This window comes from Heptranchias perlo, unplaced genomic scaffold (genome assembly GCF_035084215.1).
Source record: "Heptranchias perlo isolate sHepPer1 unplaced genomic scaffold, sHepPer1.hap1 HAP1_SCAFFOLD_422, whole genome shotgun sequence".
Taxonomy (NCBI): Eukaryota; Metazoa; Chordata; class Chondrichthyes; order Hexanchiformes; family Hexanchidae; genus Heptranchias; species Heptranchias perlo.
The window spans coordinates 56506-73483 of NW_027139434.1; the positions used below are offsets into that span (position 1 = coordinate 56506).

A 16978-nucleotide genomic window follows, 5' to 3' on the forward strand; every position below is an offset into this window, starting at 1 on the left:
TGCTGATGGCCCACAGCACCTCATGGATGCCCAGTTTTGAGCTGCTAGATCTGTTCTGAATCTGTCCCATTTAGCACGGTGGTAGTGCCACACAACACGTTGGATGGTGTCCTCAGTGCGAAGACGGGATTTCATCTCCACGAGGACTGTGCGGTGGTCACTCCTACCAATACTGTCATGGACAGATGCATTTGCGACAGGTAGATTGGTGAGGACGAGGTCAAGTAAGTTTTTCCCTCGTGTTGGTTCGCTCACCACCTGCCGCAGGCCCAGTCTAGCAGCTATGTCCTTCAGGACTTGGCCGGCTCGGTCAGTAGTGGTGCTACCAAGCCACTCTTGGTGATGGACATTGAAGTCCCCCACCCAGAGTACATTTTGTGCCCTTGCTACCCTCAGTGTTTCCTCCAAGTGGTGCTCAACATGGAGGAGGACTGATTCATCAGCTGAGGGAGGACGGTAGGTGGTAATCAGCAGGAGGTTTCCTTGCCCATGTTTGACCTGATGCCATGAGATTTCATGGGGTCCAGAGTCAATGTTGAGGACTCCCAGGGCCACTCCCTCCTGACTGTATATCACTGTACCGCCACCTCTGGTGGGTCTGTCCTGCCGGTGGGACAGGACATACCCAGGGATGGTGATGGAAGAGTCTGGGACGTAGGCTGAAAGATATGATTCTGTGAGTATGGCTATGTCAGGCTGTTGCTTGACTAGTCTGTGGGACAGCTCTCCCAATTTTGGCACAAGTCCCCAGATGTTAGTGAGGAGGACCTTGCAGGGTCGACTGGGCTTGGTGTTTTGCCGTTGTCGTGTCCGGTGCCTCGTGGTCCGATGCCGGGTGGTCCGTCCGGTTTTATTCTTATTATGACTTTTCGTAGCGAGATTTTACAACTGAGTGGCTTGCTAGGCCATTTCAGAGGGCAATTAAGAATCAACCATATTGCTGTGGGTCTGGAGTCACATGTGGGCCAGACTGGGTAAGGACGGCAGGTTTCCTTCCCTAAAGGACATTAGTGAACCAGATGGGTTTTTACGACAATCCGGTAGTTTCATGGCCATCATCACTGATACTAGTATTTTAATTCCAGATTTTTATTTAATTAATTGAATTTAATTAATTAATTGAATTTAAATTTGCCAGCTGCCGTGGCTGGATTTGAACTCATGACTCTGGATTTTAGTCCAGGCCTCTGGATTACTAGCCCAGTAACATAACCACTATGCTACCGTACCCGTATAGGCCCATTCTACTCAACCTCTCCTCAAAGGACAACCCTCTCGTCCCAGGAATTAATCTAGTGAACCTTCATTGCACCGCCTCTAAGGCAAGTATATCCTTCCTTAGATAAGGAGACCAAAACTGTACACAGTACTCCAGGTGAGGTCTCACCAAAGCCCTGTACAATTGTAATAAGACTTCCTTACTCTTGTACTCCAACCCCCCTTGCGATAAAGGCCAGCATTCCATTTCCTTTCCTAATTGCTTGCTGTACCTGCATGTTAACTTTCTGTGTTTCTTGTACCAGGACATCCAAATCCCTCTGAACACCAACATTTAATAGTTTCTCACCATTTAAAAAATATTCTGTTTTTCTATTCTTCCTACCAAAGTGAATAACCTCACATTCCCCCACATTATACTCCATCTGTCACCTTCTTGCCCACTCACTTAACCTGTCTATATCCCTTTGCAGACTCTTTGTGTCCTCCTCACAGCTTACTTTCCCACCTAGCTTTGTATCATCAGCAAACTTGGATACATTACACTCGGTCCCTTCATCTAAGTCATTAATATAGATTGTAAATAGCTGAGGCCCAAGCACTGATCCTTGCGGCACCCCACTAGTTACAGCCTGACAACCTGAGAATGACCCGTTTATCCCTACTCTCTGTTTTCTGTCCTTTAACCAATCCTCTATCCATGATAATATATTACCCCCGACCCCATGAGCCCTTATCTTGTGTAACAACCTTTTATGTGGCACCTTATCGAATGCCTTTTGAAAATCCAAATATACGACATCCACTGGTTCCCCCTTATCGACCCTGCTAGTTACATCCTCAAAAAACTTGGCAAACACGATTTCCCTTTCATAAAAAGGGAGAATGAGATCGACCGAGTCATTACAGGCCAGTCAGTCTAACCTCGGTGGTGGGCAAATTATTGGAATCAATTCTGAGGGACAGGATGAACCGTCACTTAGAAAGTAACCAAGGACAGTCAGCATGGATTTGTAAAGGGAACTAGCTCCAGAACTAGCTGCGCCTCTAGCCAAGCTGTTCCAGTACAGCTACAACACTGGCATCTACCCGACAATGTGGAAAATTGCCCAGATATGTCCTGTCCACAAAAAGCAGGACAAATCCAATCCAGCCAATTACCACCCCATCAGAATACTCTCAATCATCAGCAAAGTGATGGAAGGTGTCGTCGACAGTGCTATCAAGCGGCACTTACTCACCAATAACCTGCTCACTGATGCTCAGTTTGGGTTCCGCCAGGACCACTCGGCTCCAGACCTCATTACAGCCTTGGTCCAAACATGGACAAAAGAGCTGAATTCCAGAGGTGAGGTGAGAGTGACTGCCCTTGACATCAAGGCAGCATTTGACCGAGTGTGGCACCAAGGAGCCCTAGTAAAATTGAAGTCAATGGGAATCAGGGGGAAAACTCTCCAGTGGCTGGAGTCATACCTAGCACAAAGGAAGATGGTAGTGGTTGTTGGAGGCCAATCATCTCAGCTCCAGGACATTGCTGCAGGAGTTCGTCAGGGCAGTGTCCTCGGCCCAACCATCTTCAGCTGCTTCATCAATGACCTTCCCTCCATCATAAGGTCAGAAATGGGGATGTTCGCTGATGATCGCACAGTGTTCAGTTCCATTCGCAACCCCTCAGATAATGAAGCAGTCCGAGCCCACTTGCAGCAAGACCTGGACAACATCCAGGCTTGGGCTGATAAGTGGCAAGTAACATTCGCGCCAGACAAGTGCCAGGCAATGACCATCTCCAACAAGAGAGAGTCTAACCACCTCCCCATGACATTCAACGGCATTACCATCGCCGAATCCTCCACCATCAACATCCTGGGGTCACCATTGACCAGAAACTTAACTGGACCAGCCATATAAATACTGTGGTTACAAGAGCAGGTCAGAGGCTGGGTATTCTGCAGCGAGTGACTCACCTCCTGATTCCAAAAAGCCTTTCCACCATCTACAAGGCACAAGTCAGGAGTGTGATGGAATACTCTCCACTTGCCTGGATGAGTGCAGCTCCAACAACACTCAAGAAGCTCGACACCATCCAGGATAAAGTAGCCCGCTTGATTGGCACCCCATCCACCACCCTAAACATTCACTCCCTTCACCACCGGCGCACTGTGGCTGCAGTGTGTACCATCCACAGGATGCACTGCAGCAACTCGCCAAGGCTTCTTCGACAGCACCTCCCAAACCCACGACCTCTACCACCTAGAAGGACAAGAGCAGCAGGCGCATGGGAACAACACCACCTGCACGTTCCCCTCCAAGTCACACACCATCCCGACTTGGAAATATATCGCCGTTCCTTCATCGTCGCTGGGTCAAAATCCTGGAACTCCCTTCCTAACAGCACTGTGTGGAGATGCCGGTGATGGACTGGGGTTGACAATTGTAAACAATTTTACAACACCAAGTTATAGTCCAGCAATTTTATTTTAAATTCACAAGCTTTCGGAGACTTCCTCCTTCCTCAGGTAAATGTTTCAGGAGCTCCTTGAAGCCTACGCATTTATACATATAGTACAATACATGGTGTTTACAGACTGCCCCGCAACTGCCCGTTGCCAAGGCAATCACCGTGTTCAGACAGAGAGGTGTCACCTGCAGAACCCCCGAATACACATTCAACAAAAAAACAAACAGGGAAAAAAAACAGAGAAAAAAAAGAGAGAGGCAGAAACATCCGGAAGGCAGAGAGAGCCAGCAAATGACCCATTATATTAAAAACAGATAACATTTGTTCGCTGGTGGGGTAACGTGTAGCGTGACATGAACCCAAGATCCCGGTTGAGGCCGTCCTCATGGGTGCGGAACTTGGCAATCAATTTCTGCTCGACGATTTTGCGTTGTCGTGTGTCTCGAAGGCCGCCTTGGAGTACGCTTACCCGAAGGTCGGTGGATGAATGTCCATGACTGCTGAAGTGTTCCCCGACTGGGAGGGAACCCTCCTGTTTGGCGATTGTTGCGCGGTGTCCGTTCATCCGTTGTCGCAGCGTCTGCATGGTCTCGCCAATGTACCATGCTTTGGGGCAAAAACTTCCCACAAAAACTCAGTACCCACGGACCAGTTGAACCAGGAACACTTCTCACCACGATGGACGTCTCGGCACTATACACCAGTATCCCCCACGATGACGGCATCGCTGCGACAGCATCAATACTCAACACCAACAACAGCCAATCTCCAGACGCCATCCTACAACTCATCCGCTTCATCCTGGATCACAATGTCTTCACCTTCGATAACCAGTTCTTTACCCAAACACACGGAACAGCCATGGGGACCAAATTCGCACCCCAATACACCAACATTTTCATGCACAAGTTCGAGCAGGACTTCTTCACTGCACAGGACCTCCAACCAACGCTATACACCAGATACATCGACGACATTTTCTTTCTATGGACCCACGGCAAGGAATCACTAAAGAGACTACACGATAACATCAACAAGTTCCATCCCACCATCAAGCTCACCATGGACTACTCCTCAGAATCAGTTTCTTTCTTGGACACACGAATCTCCATCAAAGACGGGCACCTCAGCACCTCACTCTACCGCAAGCCCACGGACAACCTCATGATGCTCCACTTTTCCAGCTTCCACCCTAACCACGTCAAAGAGGCCATCCCCTATGGACAGGCCCTGCGAATACACAGGGTCTGCTCAGACGAGGAGGAACGCGATGGACACCTACAGACGCTGAAAGACGCCCTAGTAAGAACGGGATATGACGCTCGACTCATCGATCGACAGTTCCGACGGGCCACAGCAAAAAATCGCATAGACCTCCTCAGGAGACTAACACGGGACGCAACCAACAGAGTACCCTTTGTCGTCCAGTACTTCCCCGGAGCGGAGAAACTACGCCATGTTCTCCGCAGCCTTCAACATGTCATCAATGAGGACAAACACCTCGCTATGGCCATCCCCACACCTCCACTACTCGCCTTTAAACAGCCACCCAACCTCAAACAGACCATCGTTCGCAGCAAATTACCCAGCTTTCAAGAGAACAGCGTCCACGACGCCACACAACCCTGCCACGGTAACCTCTGCAAGACATGCCAGATCATCGACACAGATACCACCATCACACGAGAGGACACCACCCACCAGGTGCATGGTTCATACTCCTGTGACTCGGCCAACGTTGACTACCTCATACGTTGCAGGAAAGGATGCCCCAAAGCATGGTACATTGGCGAGACCGTGCAGACACTGCGACAACGGATGAACGGACACCGCGCAACAATCGCCAAACAGGAGGGTTCCCTCCCAGTCGGGGAACACTTCAGCAGTCATGGACATTCATCCACCGACCTTCGGGTAAGCGTACTCCAAGGCGGCCTTCGAGACACACGACAACGCAAAATCGTCGAGCAGAAATTGATTGCCAAGTTCCGCACCCATGAGGACGGCCTCAACCGGGATCTTGGGTTCATGTCACGCTACACGTTACCCCACCAGCGAACAAATGTTATCTGTTTTTAATATAATGGGTCATTTGCTGGCTCTCTCTGCCTTCCGGATGTTTCTGCCTCTCTCTGTTTTTTTTCTCTGTTTTTTTTCCCTGTTTGTTTTTTTGTTGAATGTGTATTCGGGGGTTCTGCAGGTGACACCTCTCTGTCTGAACACGGTGATTGCCTTGGCAACGGGCAGTTGCAGGGGCAGTCTGTAAACACCATGTATTGTTCTATATGTATAAATGCGTAGGCTTCAAGGAGCTCCTGAAACATTTACCTGAGGAAGGAGGAAGTCTCCGAAAGCTTGTGAATTTAAAATAAAATTGCTGGACTATAACTTGGTGTTGTAAAATTGTTTACAATTAACAGCACTGTGGGAGAACCTTCACCACATGGACTGCAGCAGTTCAAGAAGGCGGCTCACCACCACCTTCTCAAGGGCAATTAGGGATGGGCAATAAATGCCAGCCTCGCCAGCGACGCCCACATCCCATGAACGAATAAAAAAAAGTTGTGTCTGACTAACTTGATTGAATTTGTTGAGGAGGTTAGAAGGAGGGTCGATGAGGGTAGTGCGTTTGATGTAATCTACATGGATTTTAGCAAGGCTTTTGACAAGGTCCCACATCGCAGACTGGTCACAAAAGTACAAGCCCATGGGATCCAAGGGAAAGTGGCAAGTTGGATCCAAAATTGGCTCAGTGGCAGGAAGCAAAGGGTAATGGTCGATGGGTGTTTTTGTGAATGGAAGGCTGTTTCCAGTGGGGTTCCACAGGGCTCGGTACTAGGTCCCATGCTTTTTGTGGTATATATTAATGATTTGGACTCTAATGTGGGAGGCTTGATTCGAGGTTTGCAGATGATACAAAAATTGCCATGTGGTTGATAGTGAGGAGGAAAGCTGTGGACTGCAGGAAGATATCAATGGACTGGTCAGGTGGGCAGAAAAGTGGCAAATGGAATTCAATCCAGAGAAGTGTGAGGTAATGCATTTGGGGAGAGCAAACAAGGCAAGGGAATACACAATAAATGGGGGGATACTGAGAGGTGTAGAGGAAGTGAGAGACCTTGGAGTTCATGTCCACAGATCCCTGAAGGTAGCAGGACAGGTAGATAAGGTGGTTAAGAAGGCATACGGGATACTTTCCTTTATTAGCCGAGGCACAGAATATAAAAGCAGGGAGGTTATACTGGAACTTTATAAAACACTGGTTAGGCCACAGCTTGAGTACTGTGTACAGTTCTGGTCACATTACAGGAAGGATGTGATTGCACTGGAGAGGGTACAGAGGAGATTTACGAGGATGTTGCCAGGACTGGAGAATTTTAGCTATGAGGAAAGATTGGATAGGCTGGGGTTGTTTTCTTTGGAACAGAGGAGGCTGAGGGGAGATTTAATTGAGGTGAATAAAATCATGAGGGGCCTCGATAGAGTGGATAGGGAGGACCTATTTCCCTTAGCGGAGGGGTCAATAACCAGGGGGCATAGATTTAAAGTGATTGGTAGAAGGATTAGAGGGGAGCTGAGGAGAATGTTTTCACCCAGAGGGTGGTGGGGGTCTGGAACTCACTGCCTGAGAGGGTGGGAGAGGCAGAAACCCTCAACTCATTTAAAAAGTACCTGGATGTGCACCTGAAGAGCCGAAACCCACAGGGCTACGGACCAAGTGCTGGAAAGTGGGATCTGGCTGGGTCGCTCATTTTTGGTCGGCATGGACACGATGGGCCGAATGGCTTTCAGTGCTATGAGTTTCTCTGATTCTAGGAACGAAGGTGTGAGGGAAGGAAGGAACGCGGGAGTGGAGGAAGAAGTCAGGGAGAAGGTGTGCGGGAAGAGTGAGACGGGAGTGAGGAGTCAGTAACATGAGGAGGGAGAGGGGAGGAGCAAGGGTGGAGTGAGGGAGGGGAGGAGTGAGGATGGGGAGGAGTAACGGTTGGGAGGAGCGAGGGAGGGAGAGGAGTGAGGCAGGTAGGAGGGAGGGAGGAGTGAGGATGGGGAGGAGGGAGGATGGGGAGGAGTAACGGTTGGGAGGAGGGAGGGAGAGGAGTGAGGCGGGTAGGAAGGAGGGAGGAGTGAGGACGGGGAGGGGGGAGGATGGGGAGGAGTTCTAGAGTTCAAGGATGTGGGAATGGTCGGAGTCGGAGATGATACAATGAGTCGTGAAGATGATGGAAGGAAGCGGTGGGAGGGTCGAGGGGTCGGAGGGTTAGAGGGCAGGGGGATGGTTGAAGGGTCAGAGGGTCGAGGGGTCGGAGGGTTAGAGGGCAAGGGGATGGTTGAAGGGTCAGAGGGTCGAGGGGTCGGAGGGTTGGAGGGCAGAGGGATGGTTGAAGGGTCGGAGGGTTAGAGGGCAGGGGGATGGTCGAAGGGTCAGCGGGTCGAGGGGTCGGAGGGTTAGAGGGCAGGGGGATAGTCGAAGGGTTGAGGGGTCGAGGGGTCGGAGGGTTAGAGGGCAGGGGGATGGTTGAGGGGTCGGAGGGTTGGAGAGCAGGGGGATGGTTGAGGGGTCGGAGGGTTAGAGGGCAGGGGGATGGTTGAGGGGTCGGAGGGTTAGAGAGCAGGGGGATGGTTGAGGGGTCGGAGGGTTGGAGAGCAGGGGGATGGTTGAGGGGTCGGAGGGTTAGAGAGCAGGGGGATGGTCGAAGGGTTGAGGGGTCGAGGGGTCGGAGGGTTGGAGAGCAGGGGGATGGTCGAAGGGTCAGCGGGTCGGAGGGTCGTGGGGTCAGGTGGTTGGAGGGGATGTGAGGTGAGAGATTCTGCTGATATTTCTCCTTCTGTTCCAGGACCCCACTTTGTTGCTGTCAACAATAAGAATGAGATTCTGGTGACTGATTTCCACAATCACTCGGTGAAGGTGAGTCCGACTCACTCATTGTTCGGTCTCCTCCTTTCACAGGGCGGCACGGCTGCTTCCTGCTACTCTCTGTCGGAATTGGGCAGAGGCCCGGGGTGGGACTGAGCCCCACAAACTGCGCAGGAAAGGGCCAGGGCGTGTCCCAGGCCTGTGGAGGTTCAGGTTCTCGATCCCCAGGTATGACCTGTCCTCAGCTCTGGATTGGCTCATTGATAGATTTGCGTCTGTGATTGTGGTGAGTCCGAGAGGTGAGCTCAGTGTAAAAGGAGAGTCCGAGAGGTGAGCGCGGTGTAAAAGGAGAGTCCGAGAGGTGAGCACAGTGTAAAAGGAGAGTCCGAGAGGTGAGCATTGTGTAAAAGGAGAGTCCGAGAGGTGAGCGCAGTGTAAAAGGAGAGTCCGAGAGGTGAGCTCTGTGTAAAAGGAGAGTCCGAGAGGTGAGCACAGTGTAAAAGGAGAGTCCGAGAGGTGAGCACAGTGTAAAAGGAGAGTCCGAGAGGTGAGCTCAGTGTAAAAGGAGAGTCCGAGAGATGAGCTCAGTGTAAAAGGAGAGTCCGAGAGATGAGCTCAGTGTAAAAGGAGAGACCGAGAGGTGAGCGCAGTGTAAAAGGAGAGTCAGAGAGGTGAGCACAGTGTAAAAGGAGAGTCCGAGAGATGAGCTCAGTGTAAAAGGAGAGTCCGAGAGATGAGCTCAGTGTAAAAGGAGAGACCGAGAGGTGAGCTCAGTGTAAAAGGAGAGACCGAGAGGTGAGCGCAGTGTAAAAGGAGAGTCAGAGAGGTGAGCACGGTGTAAAAGGAGAGTCCGAGAGGTGAGCTCAGTGTAAAAGGAGAGACCGAGAGGTGAGCTCAGTGTAAAAGGAGAGTCCGAGAGGTGAGCTCAGTGTAAAAGGAGAGTCCGAGAGATGAGCTCAGTGTAAAAGGAGAGTCCGAGAGATGAGCTCAGTGTAAAAGGAGAGTCGGAGAGGTGAGCACAGTGTAAAAGGAGAGTCCGAGAGGTGAGCTCAGTGTAAAAGGAGAGTCCGAGAGATGAGCTCAGTGTAAAAGGAGAGTCCGAGAGGTGAGCGCAGTGTAAAAGGAGAGTCAGAGAGGTGAGCACAGTGTAAAAGGAGAGTCCGAGAGGTGAGCTCAGTGTAAAAGGAGAGTCCGAGAGGTGAGCTCAGTGTAAAAGGAGAGTCCGAGAGGTGAGCCCAGTGTAAAAGGAGAGTCCGAGAGGTGAGCTCAGTGTAAAAGGAGAGTCCGAGAGGTGAGCGCGGTGTAAAAGGAGAGTCCGAGAGGTGAGCGCGGTGTAAAAGGAGAGTCCGAGAGGTGAGCGCGGTGTAAAAGGAGAGTCCGAGAGGTGAGCGCGGTGTAAAAGGAGAGTCCGAGAGGTGAGCGCAGTGTAAAAGGAGAGTCCGAGAGGTGAGCACGGTGTAAAAGGAGAGTCCGAGAGGTGAGCACAGTGTAAAAGGAGAGTCCGAGAGGTGAGCGCAGTGTAAAAGGAGAGTCCGAGAGGTGAGCACGGTGTAAAAGGAGAGTCCGAGAGGTGAGCGCAGTGTAAAAGGAGAGTCCGAGAGGTGAGCACGGTGTAAAAGGAGAGCCCGAGAGGTGAGCACGGTGTAAAAGGAGAGTCCGAGAGGTGAGCTCAGTGTAAAAGGAGAGTCCGAGAGGTGAGCGCAGTGTAAAAGGAGAGTCCGAGAGGTGAGCACGGTGTAAAAGGAGAGTCCGAGAGGTGAGCACAGTGTAAAAGGAGAGTCCGAGAGGTGAGCGCAGTGTAAAAGGAGAGTCCGAGAGGTGAGCACGGTGTAAAAGGAGAGTCCGAGAGGTGAGCGCAGTGTAAAAGGAGAGTCCGAGAGGTGAGCACGGTGTAAAAGGAGAGCCCGAGAGGTGAGCACGGTGTAAAAGGAGAGTCCGAGAGGTGAGCGCGGTGTAAAAGGAGAGTCCGAGAGGTGAGCACGGTGTAAAAGGAGAGTCCGAGAGGTGAGCACAGTGTAAAAGGAGAGTCCGAGAGGTGAGCACGGTGTAAAAGGAGAGTCCGAGAGGTGAGCGCAGTGTAAAAGGAGAGTCCGAGAGGTGAGCGCAGAGTAAAAGGAGAGTCCGAGAGGTGAGCGCAGTGTAAAAGGAGAGTCCGAGAGGTGAGCGCAGAGTAAAAGGAGAGTCCGAGAGGTGAGCGCAGTGTAAAAGGAGAGTCCGAGAGGTGAGCGCGGTGTAAAAGGAGAGTCCGAGAGGTGAGCACAGTGTAAAAGGAGAGTCCGAGAGGTGAGCGCAGTGTAAAAGGAGAGTCCGAGAGGTGAGCGCAGTGTAAAAGGAGAGTCCGAGAGGTGAGCGCGGTGTAAAAGGAGAGTCCGAGAGGTGAGCGCAGTGTAAAAGGAGAGTCCGAGAGGTGAGCGCAGTGTAAAAGGAGAGTCCGAGAGGTGAGCGCAGTGTAAAATGAGAGTCCGAGAGGTGAGCACAGTGGAAAAGGAGAGTCCGAGAGGTGAGCACGGTGTAAAAGGAGAGTCCGAGAGGTGAGCGCGGTGTAAAAGGAGAGTCCGAGAGGTGAGCACAGTGTAAAAGGAGAGTCCGAGAGGTGAGCGCAGTGTAAAAGGAGAGTCCGAGAGGTGAGCGCAGTGTAAAAGGAGAGTCCGAGAGGTGAGCGCAGTGTAAAAGGAGAGTCCGAGAGGTGAGCGCGGTGTAAAAGGAGAGTCCGAGAGGTGAGCACGGTGTAAAAGGAGAGTCCGAGAGGTGAGCACAGTGTAAAAGGAGAGTCCGAGAGGTGAGCGCAGTGTAAAAGGAGAGTCCGAGAGGTGAGCGAAGTGTAAAAGGAGAGTCCGAGAGGTGAGCACAGTGTAAAAGGAGAGTCCGAGAGGTGAGCGCAGTGTAAAAGGAGAGTCCGAGAGGTGAGCGCGGTGTAAAAGGAGAGTCCGAGAGGTGAGCGCGGTGTAAAAGGAGAGTCCGAGAGGTGAGCGCGGTGTAAAAGGAGAGTCCGAGAGGTGAGCACGGTGTAAAAGGAGAGTCCGAGAGGTGAGCGCGGTGTAAAAGGAGAGTCCGAGAGGTGAGCGCGGTGTAAAAGGAGAGTCCGAGAGGTGAGCGCGGTGTAAAAGGAGAGTCCGAGAGGTGAGCGCAGAGTAAAAGGAGAGTCCGAGAGGTGAGCATGGTGTAAAAGGAGAGTCCGAGAGGTGAGCGCAGTGTAAAAGGAGAGTCCGAGAGGTGAGCTCAGTGTAAAATGCGATCCCGAGAGGTGAGCGCGGTGTAAAAGGAGAGTCCGAGAGGTGAGCGCAGTGTAAAAGGAGAGTCCGAGAGGTGAGCATAGTGCAAAAGGAGAGTCCGAGAGGTGAGCGCAGTGTAAAAGGAGAGTCCGAGAGGTGAGCGCGGTGTAAAAGGAGAGTCCGAGAGGTGAGCGCAGTGTAAAAGGAGAGTCCGAGAGGTGAGCGCAGTGTAAAAGGAGAGTCCGAGAGGTGAGCGCAGTGTAAAAGGAGAGTCCGAGAGGTGAGCACAGTGGAAAAGGAGAGTCCGAGAGGTGAGCACGGTGTAAAAGGAGAGTCCGAGAGGTGAGCGCGGTGTAAAAGGAGAGTCCGAGAGGTGAGCACAGTGTAAAAGGAGAGTCCGAGAGGTGAGCGCAGTGTAAAAGGAGAGTCCGAGAGGTGAGCGCAGTGTAAAAGGAGAGTCCGAGAGGTGAGCGCAGTGTAAAAGGAGAGTCCGAGAGGTGAGCGCGGTGTAAAAGGAGAGTCCGAGAGGTGAGCACGGTGTAAAAGGAGAGTCCGAGAGGTGAGCACAGTGTAAAAGGAGAGTCCGAGAGGTGAGCGCAGTGTAAAAGGAGAGTCCGAGAGGTGAGCGAAGTGTAAAAGGAGAGTCCGAGAGGTGAGCACAGTGTAAAAGGAGAGTCCGAGAGGTGAGCGCAGTGTAAAAGGAGAGTCCGAGAGGTGAGCGCGGTGTAAAAGGAGAGTCCGAGAGGTGAGCGCGGTGTAAAAGGAGAGTCCGAGAGGTGAGCGCGGTGTAAAAGGAGAGTCCGAGAGGTGAGCACGGTGTAAAAGGAGAGTCCGAGAGGTGAGCGCGGTGTAAAAGGAGAGTCCGAGAGGTGAGCGCGGTGTAAAAGGAGAGTCCGAGAGGTGAGCGCGGTGTAAAAGGAGAGTCCGAGAGGTGAGCGCAGAGTAAAAGGAGAGTCCGAGAGGTGAGCATGGTGTAAAAGGAGAGTCCGAGAGGTGAGCGCAGTGTAAAAGGAGAGTCCGAGAGGTGAGCTCAGTGTAAAAGGAGAGTCCGAGAGGTGAGCGCGGTGTAAAAGGAGAGTCCGAGAGGTGAGCACAGTGTAAAATGCGATCCCGAGAGGTGAGCGCGGTGTAAAAGGAGAGTCCGAGAGGTGAGCGCAGTGTAAAAGGAGAGTCCGAGAGGTGAGCATAGTGCAAAAGGAGAGTCCGAGAGGTGAGCGCAGTGTAAAAGGAGAGTCCGAGAGGTGAGCGCAGTGTAAAAGGAGAGTCCGAGAGGTGAGCGCAGTGTAAAAGGAGAGTCCGAGAGGTGAGCGCGGTGTAAAAGGAGAGTCCGAGAGGTGAGCGCGGTGTAAAAGGAGAGTCCGAGAGGTGAGCGCAGTGTAAAAGGAGAGTCCGAGAGGTGAGCACAGTGTAAAAGGAGAGTTCGAGAGGTGAGCGCGGTGTAAAAGGAGAGTCCGAGAGGTGAGCGCAGTGTAAAAGGAGAGTCCGAGAGGTGAGCGCGGTGTAAAAGGAGAGTCCGAGAGGTGAGCATAGTGTAAAAGGAGAGTCCGAGAGGTGAGCGCAGTGTAAAAGGAGAGTCCGAGAGGTGAGCGCAGTGTAAAAGGAGAGTCCGAGAGGTGAGCACAGAGTAAAAGGAGAGTCCGAGAGGTGAGCGCAGTGTAAAAGGAGAGTCCGAGAGGTGAGCACAGAGTAAAAGGAGAGTCCGAGAGGTGAGCGCAGTGTAAAAGGAGAGTCCGAGAGGTGAGCGCAGTGTAAAAGGAGAGTCCGAGAGGTGAGCTCGGTGTAAAAGGAGAGTCCGAGAGGTGAGCGCGGTGTAAAAGGAGAGTCCGAGAGGTGAGCACAGAGTAAAAGGAGAGTCCGAGAGGTGAGCACGGTGTAAAAGGAGAGTCCGAGAGGTGAGTGCAGTGTAAAAGGAGAGTCCGAGAGGTGAGCGCAGTGTAAAAGGAGAGTCCGAGAGGTGAGCGCGGTGTAAAAGGAGAGTCCGAGAGGTGAGCGCGGTGTAAAAGGAGAGTCCGAGAGGTGAGCTCAGTGTAAAAGGAGAGTCCGAGAGGTGAGCGCGGTGTAAAAGGGGAGTCCGAGGGGTGAGCGCGGTGTAAAAGGAGAGTCCGAGAGGTGAGCGCGGTGTAAAAGGAGAGTCCGAGAGGTGAGCGCGGTGTAAAAGGAGAGTCCGAGAGGTGAGCGCGGTGTAAAAGGAGAGTCCGAGAGGTGAGCTCAGTGTAAAAGGAGAGTCAGAGAGGTGAGCTCAGTGTAAAAGGAGAGTCCGAGAGGTGAGCCCGGTGTAAAAGGAGAGTCCGAGAGGTGAGCGCGGTGTAAAAGGAGAGTCCGAGAGGTGAGCTCTGTGCAAAAGGAGAGTCCGAGAGGTGAGCGCGGTGTAAAAGGAGAGTCCGAGAGGTGAGCACAGAGTAAAAGGAGAGTCCGAGAGGTGAGCTCAGTGTAAAAGGAGAGTCCGAGAGGTGAGCGCAGTGTAAAAGGAGAGTCCGAGAGGTGAGCGCGGTGTAAAAGGAGAGTCCGAGAGGTGAGCTCGGTGTAAAAGGAGAGTCCGAGAGGTGAGCACAGTGTAAAAGGAGAGTCCGAGAGGTGAGCTCCGTGTAAAAGGAGAGTCCGAGAGGTGAGCGCAGTGTAAAAGGAGAGTCCGAGAGGTGAGCGCGGTGTAAAAGGAGAGTCCGAGAGGTGAGCACAGTGTAAAAGGAGAGTCCGAGAGGTGAGCACAGTGTAAAAGGAGAGTCCGAGAGGTGAGCGCGGTGTAAAAGGAGAGTCCGAGAGGTGAGCTCAGCGTAAAAGGAGAGTCCGAGAGGTGAGCTCAGTGTAAAAGGAGAGTCCGAGAGGTGAGCACGGTGTAAAAGGAGAGTCCGAGAGGTGAGCGCGGTGTAAAAGGAGAGTCCGAGAGGTGAGCACGGTGCAAAAGGAGAGTCCGAGAGGTGAGCGCAGTGTAAAAGGAGAGTCCGAGAGGTGAGCGCGGTGTAAAAGGAGAGCCCGAGAGGTGAGCGCAGAGTAAAAGGAGAGTCCGAGAGGTGAGCACGGTGTAAAAGGAGAGTCCGAGAGGTGAGCACAGTGTAAAAGGAGAGTCCGAGAGGTGAGCGCAGTGTAAAAGGAGAGTCCGAGAGGTGAGCTCAGTGTAAAAGGAGAGTCCGAGAGGTGAGCTCAGTGTAAAAGGAGAGTCCGAGAGGTGAGCGCGGTGTAAAAGGAGAGTCCGAGAGGTGAGCGCGGTGTAAAAGGAGAGTCCGAGAGGTGAGCGCGGTGTAAAAGGAGAGTCCGAGAGGTGAGCACGGTGTAAAAGGCGAGTCCGAGAGGTGAGCGCGGTGTAAAAGGAGAGTCCGAGAGGTGAGCGCAGTGTAAAAGGAGAGTCCGAGAGGTGAGCGCGATGTAAAAGGAGAGTCCGAGAGGTGAGCGCGGTGTAAAAGGAGAGTCCGAGAGGTGAGCTCGGTGTAAAAGGAGAGTCCGAGAGGTGAGCGCGGTGTAAAAGGAGAGTCCGAGAGGTGAGCACGGTGTAAAAGGAGAGTCCGAGAGGTGAGCACGGGGTAAAAGGAGAGTCCGAGAGGTGAGCGCAGTGTAAAAGGAGAGTCCGAGAGGTGAGCACAGTGTAAAAGGAGAGTCCGAGAGGTGAGCGCAGTGTAAAAGGAGAGTCCGAGAGGTGAGCTCAGTGTAAAAGGAGAGTCCGAGAGGTGAGCGCAGTGTAAAAGGAGAGTCCGAGAGGTGAGCGCGGTGTAAAAGGAGAGTCCGAGAGGTGAGCGCAGTGTAAAAGGAGAGTCCGAGAGGTGAGCGCAGTGTAAAAGGAGAGTCCGAGAGGTGAGCGCAGTGTAAAAGGAGAGTCCGAGAGGTGAGCTCGGTGTAAAAGGAGAGTCCGAGAGGTGAGCGCGGTGTAAAAGGAGAGTCCGAGAGGTGAGCGCGGTGTAAAAGGAGAGTCCGAGAGGTGAGCGCGGTGTAAAAGGAGAGTCCGAGAGGTGAGCGCGGTGTAAAAGGAGAGTCCGAGAGGTGAGCGCGGTGTAAAAGGAGAGTCCGAGAGGTGAGCGCGGTGTAAAAGGAGAGTCCGAGAGGTGAGCGCGGTGTAAAAGGAGAGTCCGAGAGGTGAGCATAGTGTAAAAGGAGAGTCCGAGAGGTGAGCGCGGTGTAAAAGGAGAGTCCGAGAGGTGAGCGCGGTGTAAAAGGAGAGTCCGAGAGGTGAGCGCGGTGTAAAAGGAGAGTCCGAGAGGTGAGCGCAGTGTAAAAGGAGAGTCCGAGAGGTGAGCGCGGTGTAAAAGGAGAGTCCGAGAGGTGAGCTCTGTGTAAAAGGAGAGTCCGAGACGTGAGCACGTTGTAAAAGGAGAGTCCGAGAGGTGAGCACAGTGTAAAAGGAGAGTCCGAGAGGTGAGCACAGTGTAAAAGGAGAGTCCGAGAGGTGAGCGCGGTGTAAAAGGAGAGTCCGAGAGGTGAGCGCGGTGTAAAAGGAGAGTCCGAGAGGTGAGCGCGGTGTAAAAGGAGAGTCCGAGAGGTGAGCGCGGTGTAAAAGGAGAGTCCGAGAGGTGAGCGCGGTGTAAAAGGAGAGTCCGAGCGGTGAGCACGGTGTAAAAGGAGAGTCCGAGAGGTGAGCGCGGTGTAAAAGGAGAGTCCGAGAGGTGAGCGCGGTGTAAAAGGAGAGTCCGAGAGGTGAGCACTGTGTAAAAGGAGAGTCCGAGAGGTGAGCTCAGTGTAAAAGGAGAGTCCGAGAGGTGAGCGCGGTGTAAAAGGAGAGTCCGAGAGGTGAGCGCGGTGTAAAAGGAGAGTCCGAGAGGTGAGCACAGTGTAAAAGGAGAGTCCGAGAGGTGAGCGCGGTGTAAAAGGAGAGTCCGAGAGGTGAGCCCGGTGTAAAAGGAGAGTCCGAGAGGTGAGCGCGGTGTAAAAGGAGAGTCCGAGAGGTGAGCCCGGTGTAAAAGGAGAGTCCGAGAGGTGAGCGCAGTGTAAAAGGAGAGTCCGAGAGGTGAGCGCGGTGTAAAAGGAGAGTCCGAGACGTGAGCGCGGTGTAAAATGAGAGTCCGAGAGGTGAGCTCAGTGTAAAAGGAGAGTCCGAGAGGTGAGCGCGGTGTAAAAGGAGAGTCCGAGAGGTGAGCGCGGTGTAAAAGGAGAGTCCGAGAGGTGAGCACAGTGTAAAAGGAGAGTCCGAGAGGTGAGCGCGGGGTAAAAGGAGAGTCCGAGAGGTGAGCGCAGAGTAAAAGGAGAGTCCGAGAGGTGAGCGCAGTGTAAAAGGAGAGTCCGAGAGGTGAGCGCAGAGTAAAAGGAGAGTCC

General features: G+C 52.7%; 1 protein-coding gene across 2 annotated transcripts in view; it reads left to right on the top strand.

Moving 5' to 3' along the window:
• The window catches only part of LOC137312342 (tripartite motif-containing protein 2-like), a 116756-nt gene that overhangs the window by 49466 nt on the left and 50312 nt on the right, over positions 1-16978 (top strand). For both annotated transcript variants that reach the window (XM_067978914.1, XM_067978915.1), the window contains exon 8: positions 8512-8582. In XM_067978914.1, coding sequence (XP_067835015.1) covers positions 8512-8582 — 71 coding nt within the window. The remainder of the gene's footprint in view (positions 1-8511; positions 8583-16978) is intronic.